Below are 7,818 nucleotides of genomic sequence, written 5' to 3'. Positions count from 1 at the left end.
TGAGGTTATGCATAGATTATAGAAAATTGAATAAAGTGACCATCAAGAATAAATACCCTCTGCCCAGAATTGATGACCTTTTAGACCAATTAGGGGGAGCTGTTGTGTTCTCCAAAATTGACTTGAGGTCAGGGTACCACCAAATCAGAATAAAATCAGATGATGTACCAAAAACAGCTTTTAGAACTAGGTATGGGCACTATGAATTTTTGGTTATGCCTTTTGGTGTAACGAATGCTCCAGCTGTGTTCATGGACTACATGAATAGAATTTTTAGGCCATACTTAGATAAGTTTGTGATAGTATTTATAGATGACATACTAATATACTCTAAGACTCCAGAAGAACATGCAAGTCATCTTCAAATAGTGTTGCAAGTACTTAGGGATAGAAAACTTTATGCTAAACCAAGCAAATGTGAGTTTTGGATGTCAGAAGTAAAATTTCTAGGCCATGTGATCAATGAGAAAGGAGTGGCAGTGGATCCCTCCAAAGTAGAGGCAGTGCTGAAATGGGAACATCCTAGGAATGTGACAGAGGTTAGGAGTTTCTTAGGACTGGCGGGGGATTATAGGAGATTCATTAGCAAATTCTCCCAAATCGCCCTGCCTTTGACCAGACTGACTAGGAAGGACCAACCCTTTGTATGGGATCAAAAATGTGAAAAGAGTTTTCAGACTCTTAAGGTCAAGTTAACCACTGCCCCTGTACTGGCCATACCAGATCCAACCTTAAGATTTGAAGTGTATTGTGATGCATCCCTGAAAGGTTTAGGTTGTGTATTGATGCAAAACAACCAAGTAGTGGCTTATGCTTCAAGACAACTAAAGCCTCATGAGGGAAACTATCCCATTCATGACCTTGAATTGGCTGCCATAGTGTTTGCCTTGAGAATCTGGAGACATCATCTGTATGGAGCACAATTTGTTGTTTTCAGCGATCACAAGAGCCTAAGGTATCTATTCGACCAGAGGGAACTTAACATGAGGCAAAGAAGGTGGGTGGAATTTTTGAAAGATTATGAATTTGAACTGAAATACCACCCAGGCAAGGCCAATGTAGTGGCTGATGCATTGAGCAGGAAATCCCTACATATGTCTCATCTCATGATAAAAGAACTTGCACTGCTAGAAAACCTTAGAGACTTGAACCTAAATGTGACAATCCTTCAAGGGGGAATTCTTTTAAATAAACTATAGATAACCAGTAGCCTTAGAGACCAGATTAGGCAATCTCAAGGGATGGATGAAGAGTTGCAACTTAGAAAGGACAAAGAAAGATTTACTAGGGCACGAGATGGAACAATCCTATTTCAGGGCAGAATTTGGGTACCTAAGGATTCAGAACTAAAGAGACTGATACTAGAGGAAGCTCACAAAAGTAACCTAACTATCCATCCTGGATCTACCAAGATGTACCAAGACCTTAAGAAAAATTATTGGTGGCCAGGTATGAAGGTTGATGTGGCTACTTTTGTGGGTCATTGCCTAACTTGCAAAAAGGTGAAAATAGAACATCAAAGACCAGTAGGATTGCTACAGCCTCTGGAAATACCTGAGTGGAAATGGGACTCAATTTCCATGGATTTTGTTGTAGGTTTGCCACATACCCACACTGGGTATGATTCCATTTGGGTGATTGTGGACATATTAACTAAGTCAACCCATTTCTTACTAGTAAAGTCAAACTACAACACCCTCAAACTAGCCAAGTTATTCATTAAGGAAATAGTGAGGTTGCATGGGGTGCCTTTTAGTATCATATCAGATAGGGACCCTAAGTTTACCTCCATGTTTTGGAAGGCATTTCAAAAGTCTCTAGGAACTAGACTACACCTTAGTACTTCCTACCATCCCCAGACTGATGGTCAAACCGAAAGAACCATTCAGACTCTAGAGGATATGCTGAGAGCTTGCGTTTTAGAGGAAGGAGGAAACTGGGATACACATTTGCCTCTGGTAGAGTTTTCCTACAACAACAGTTACCATGCCAGCATTGGCATGGCACCTTATGAGGCTTTGTATGGAAGAAAATGTAGGACACCGCTATGTTGGTCAGAAGTAGGGGACAAGGGGATCTTAGGTCCTGAAGTTATCCAAGAAACCACTGAAAAGATTAAGGTAATTAAGGATAAATTAAAGATAGCCCAAAGCAGGCAAAAGAGCTATGCTGATATCAGGAGAAGACCTTTAGAGTTTGAGGAAGGAGATCATGTTTTTTTTAGAGTTACCCCCACCATTGGCATTGGAAGAGTGCTAAAGGTCAAGAAGCTAAACCCTCGTTTTGTTGGACCCTTTCAAATATTGCAGAGGATTGGTTCCTCTGCATACAGAATATCCTTGCCACCCAAACTATCCAATCTACACAATGTTTTTCACGTTTCCCAGTTAAAGAAATACATTCCTAATCCTCACCAAATTTTGAGTCATGAGTCTGTTCAACTCAAGTCAAACCTTACTTATGACCCAATGCCAGTACAAATTATAGATAGAAGTGTAAAAGCATTGAGAAACAAAGAAATTCCACTAGTGAAGGTTGTTTGGGAAGGATCTTCTGTAGAAGAAGCAACATGGGAAATAGAGGCAGACATGCAAAAGGAGTATGCTTACCTCTTTCAATAGGTAATCCTCTAAATTTTGAGGGCAAAATTTTTTTTTTAAGTGGTGGAGGATGTAACAACCTATCTATTTTTGATTTGTTAAGTATAGAAGTTAATGTTTAAAATTGTTAATTTTTAAAAATAAAATAATTAGTTTAATTGTTTAAAAATAAAAAAAAAAGGCATTATTGTAATATTTGGACAAATGAAGGGCAATGGCATAATTTCCTCTCTACATTTTAAGTATGGTTTTTTTATTACTCTTCCATTTTCTTCCGTTCATTCTTCCTTCTCTTGTTACTGTGTTACGGTGAACACCTCCCTTATCCTCCCAAATCTTCAACCTCCCTTTTCCTTTCTGTTTTTTTTTTCAAATCAGTAAACCCAAAAGCTTATAAAGGTCTTCAAACCCATTTTTAAACTTTGCATGTCTCAATTTGTAAATAATGAGCTTCAACAGCGAATAACCCAAAATTGAAGAACTTGGGTCAAGGTGACAATTCAAGCGAAAGGGGAGCTCAGCAACCAAGTTAATCAGAACATCATCTTCTTCCTTGTCACAAACTGTGAGTTTCTATCATTCTTCATTTAAGAAATTTCTCCAAAGATTTGTGCATGCATGTTAGTTTTGAGAAGTTTTTGTTGAAATTTCTTTCAATTAGATTGTTAAGAAATGTTTTAGCTGCATGCTGGTTCTATTTACTGGATAGAAAATTCTATTTTTTTTTATCCCAATTATTCAATGCATGAGATGTGTTTGATGAAAATATTGTGATAACGGCTGTAGGAGCTTTGTGGTATTTAAGTTTGGTTTTCTAAATAAAAACAAAACTATGTAAACAAGTCTTAAAATCAGATTTTTTTTCATGAATTATTGATTTCGAATTTTGAGATGAGACCAATTATGTTGTGTTTATAGGTGAGTTCTTTTTATTAAAGGGTTTTTGTTGTTGTTGTTGTTACAATTAGGGATTTCATTTTCTGGAGTTGTTGAAAATAAGCTAGAACGTAGGCTGTTGTTTATGGTTGTGATGTTTGTGAATGAATTATGTATTAGGAAAAATTTAATTGTATGTGCATCACTAGATTTAAGGTGATTATGCTTGTCGAGCTGTTACTAATTTCATGACTCCAATGTTGCTTTTATATTCTTGTCTAAAATTTTTATTTTGAATTAAGGACTTAGGATTAAAGTATTATGAGTTTCGTATATCATCTAAAGTTATTTATAAATTGATATGCATGGATAATGCATTTTATATATGACATAACAAGTGCACTTCATACAGAACATTTCAAGTTTTGTACAATATCATTAATCACATCATGCATGGCCTTACTCACGGTAGGTCATTTAGGTTATTCCAGGCATGGGATAACAGGTAAAGGAGAACAATCAGGACACTGATTCGGGTTTGGCAAGACCACCTTTACCAATCAGGACTCAATATCTTGGTGACCCACACTAAGATATTGAGCGACTTTACCTTATTCCAAAGGAAAAGATTTGAGGTTATGCATATGTTGTTCAGAATAATATATATATATATATAAATAAATAGACATGTATAATAATAATAATAATAATAATAATAATAATAATAATATTTATAATAATAATAATAATAATAATAATAATAATAATAATAATAATAATAATAATAATGATGATTGTTTTTTCTTCTTGAGATGTATAACTACTTTTGTATGTTTTATACACCTTAATGAAAGAAACTATTTGAGATTGTTTTCCTCTTATTTATAGAGCTGATTGAGATATTTTATCTCATCCAAATTATTATTATTTTTTTAGCAGCTGGAGGAACATGAGTCATGGATATTAGCATCAGAAGATCAGTTCCAAACTCCTGGACTTATAAGTTGATCTTTTGTTTTATGATGTAATCAGACAATCGCAGTTTGTTTTCAAGATGTAATATTTTATGAATCTATTAAACATGTTGTAAACTATATTTCTGAATGTAGTTTTCAGTTATGATGATGATTCTAATTTATTATTCAGTGTTAATTACCTCTGTTTTATTAAGGTGTAAGGATCCAATTATCATATTCTAGACAAATGATAATGGGTCTTACAATAGGTCTGACAAAGAGAGTAGTTTTTAAAATATTAAACACATCTAACAACTTAATAACATAATAATAGATTTACAATCAATTACTCTATAAAAACATACTCTATATATAATCAAGGAGAAAAAAATAACTAATGATAGAGATACTGTTTCCCAATAATATATATTTAATAATTAAATTCATTCAATTGATATAAGCAATGAACATGTTTTTTTTTAACTATTTAAAAATAAAATTAAAAGGTACTTCTAACAAAATAATGAGTTATCGTTATCTCTTTTATTAACGATGAGTCATCGGGGTAGCTAGTCTCTCCTACTCATGTAGTCAACTACTTAATGAACTATAACTGTAGTTATTCAAATTCAAATATGGATAATTAAAAGTATCTTTAACGTGGTTCAGGAGTGCGAAGACGGCGCCACAACTCCTACTCCTTACTTCAAGTTAAAAATTCACTTAATTACACTTTCACAATAATTTATTTGTAATTTACAACTAGTTACAACAACAAAAGAAAGGACACTAACATCAATATATAACCAATAATTCGATTGAAGAAATATAAAACTATTTCACTTTTAAATGATCTCGACTTCTCTAACTCTATACACTAATCCCAAAAATTAGAACACTTGAAATACAAACAATTTCATATTTACATAATCATATACATTCGACTACTCTATGTAACACTCCGACTTTTAACAGCGCGAGTGTATTTTTTTTCTTTCAAAACAAAACAAATTCAACTTACTAAAAAAGAAATACCAAGTCATAACACAAACGTAAAAGTCATAAATAATGACATCATAATATACAACCGGCTAAAATAGTTTGTTTCAGATACATAAGTTACATTGCGTCAACAACCTTGAAATAAGAAAGGGGAAATAAATAAAATTCTTAAATAAAACCCTTAGCTGATCATTTATCCAACTGAGGGTAACTGGGTACTGAGGATCCACTAGTGGCATCAAGTCTCACTACTTCTGGTTACCAATCCAAAAATCATCTTTTTGTCGCATCTTCGACGTCGTTGCAATTCCAGCACGACTCAACACTCTAATAACTTGGGGTATATGCTCGGGCCACAATAATAGTATCATCTGAGGGCAAAGTCCAAATTCCACAATAATTATAAAGGGTCACCAACCGAAATTAACAAATATCACATAGCATTTAAATTTCAAATGCACAAAATAACCTTTCAACTTAGCATACACCTTGAAAGGGTTTTCATATGCCAAACATGCATAATCAAGGTTTAAAAATGAAGTTTTTAACAAAACTACAGTGTCTTATTCGAATACAGCAAACTCGTATTCGAATACAGTGCTAATTCATAAGTCAGTAGCAAAAATCATCCTTTCGTATTCGACTATAGTCCTGTCGTACTCGAGTACAGTCCTATCGTATTCGAATACAAGTGCAAAATCATAAGTCAGTAGCAAACTCTTTGATGTCGTATTCGAATACAGTCCTGTCGTATTCAAATACAATTGTGAAAAATGCAGATTTTCAGTTTTAAAATGGTTCTGAATCAATTAACACTTCAAACATTCATAATATCAATTATGAACACATAATTCGCACCAAATTAATATCCACAAATTCACACCTCAATAACACATCAAACATTCATAACATCAATAATGAACACATAATTACATCGAAACTTAACCCAAATTCACACCTCAAAGCAATTACGGCATAATAACAAACAACAACCGAGTATGTATATACCCTCATCATAGTATAACAAACATGACTCGCGTGCCAAGCACCCTAATGCAATGTGTATATGCCAATGCATGATTCCGGAATTCCAACCAAAACCCTCCTCGAAGGGGCGAAAATCATAATTGTACCGCTTATCCTCGAAGGGGCGTAAATCATAATCCCCGTAAGGATAAGATGAACCAACAAATCACATGGCATCATCTCGTGGCCCATCCGGTCACCACTATCACCATGGCCCATCCGATCACCATGTACTATGAAATGCATGAGCATACTCTGACACTTTTCACCAAAACCATTAAGTAAATGTAGCTATTAAAAGATTCTCCATTTTTAATATTCATTTAGCACTAATGATTTTTCAAATATAACACAAAGCATACTCAAACATATTTATTCACTCCAATTTCTATTTCCACAAACACACATAAATCACATCTCCAAATTCAATCCACACATAAATTGAATTAAATCCATTTTCCACCAATTCACGCATAAATTTCTTCTAAAAAATTCATAATATTAATTATGAACACATCAATCACACCAAACATGAATTACCACAATTTTCAAACATTGATCTCGAAAATTTTCAAACATTAATCATCAAATTCAATCTCCATTCCAAACCAACAACTCTTCTCGAGAGGCGTAAATCGTAATTGTACAGCCTCTCACAGACCAGTACTAATTAACAAGGTGCAATCTCTCACAATTCAACACGATTTGCTAACGTGCAATCGCTCATAGATCAACAAGATTTACTATGTGTGCAAATCGCTCGCAGATCGGCACGACTTACAAGAGTGCAGTCTCTCACAGACCAACACGATTTTATAGAGTGCAACCGCTCACAAATCAACGAAACCAGAGTGCAATCTCTCACATATCAGCACGAAGCGACAATCCTCTCAAGGATAAGATGAACCAACAATTCACATGGCCTCATCCCGTGGCCCACCAAGGTTACCACTATCACGATGGCTCCATCGCGGTCACCATGTACTATGAAATGTATGAGCAAACTCTGACTCTTTCACCACAATCATTAAGTAAATGCATATATTAAAAGATTCCTCATTTTTAATACTCATTTAACACTAATGATTTTCAAATTCAACACAAAGCATACTAAAACATATATTTCCACCACCACACATCAAATTTAATCCACAATTTATATTAAATTTGATCAATTCAAATTCCTCAAAATCCACACCAAGTTCAATCATCAATCACCCATAAATTTCCACATTTTCAAATATAAATCACGCCAAATTAATTTTCACAAACCACACCTCAACTTTAATTTCCTCAAAACACACATAAATGAATTAAATTCCTTTTCCACAAAACCACTCATCAATTTCACCAAATTA

At 34.2% G+C, this 7,818-nt stretch overlaps 1 protein-coding gene across 1 annotated transcript in view; it reads left to right on the top strand.

Annotated features, from left to right (window-relative positions):
• LOC140920402 (uncharacterized) overlaps window positions 1–774 on the top strand; it is a 2,595-nt gene extending 1,821 nt beyond the window's left edge. The window contains exons 4-5 of the mRNA XM_073368675.1: window positions 16–686; window positions 769–774. Coding sequence (XP_073224776.1) covers window positions 16–686; window positions 769–774 — 677 coding nt within the window. The remainder of the gene's footprint in view (window positions 1–15; window positions 687–768) is intronic.
• Window positions 775–7,818: the final 7,044 nt, after the last annotated feature.

This window comes from Cicer arietinum, chromosome 5 (assembly GCF_000331145.2).
Source record: "Cicer arietinum cultivar CDC Frontier isolate Library 1 chromosome 5, Cicar.CDCFrontier_v2.0, whole genome shotgun sequence".
Taxonomy (NCBI): Eukaryota; Viridiplantae; Streptophyta; class Magnoliopsida; order Fabales; family Fabaceae; genus Cicer; species Cicer arietinum.
The sequence above is the reverse complement of the archived record's forward strand: the minus strand, read 5'-3'. Positions and strand labels throughout refer to the sequence as shown.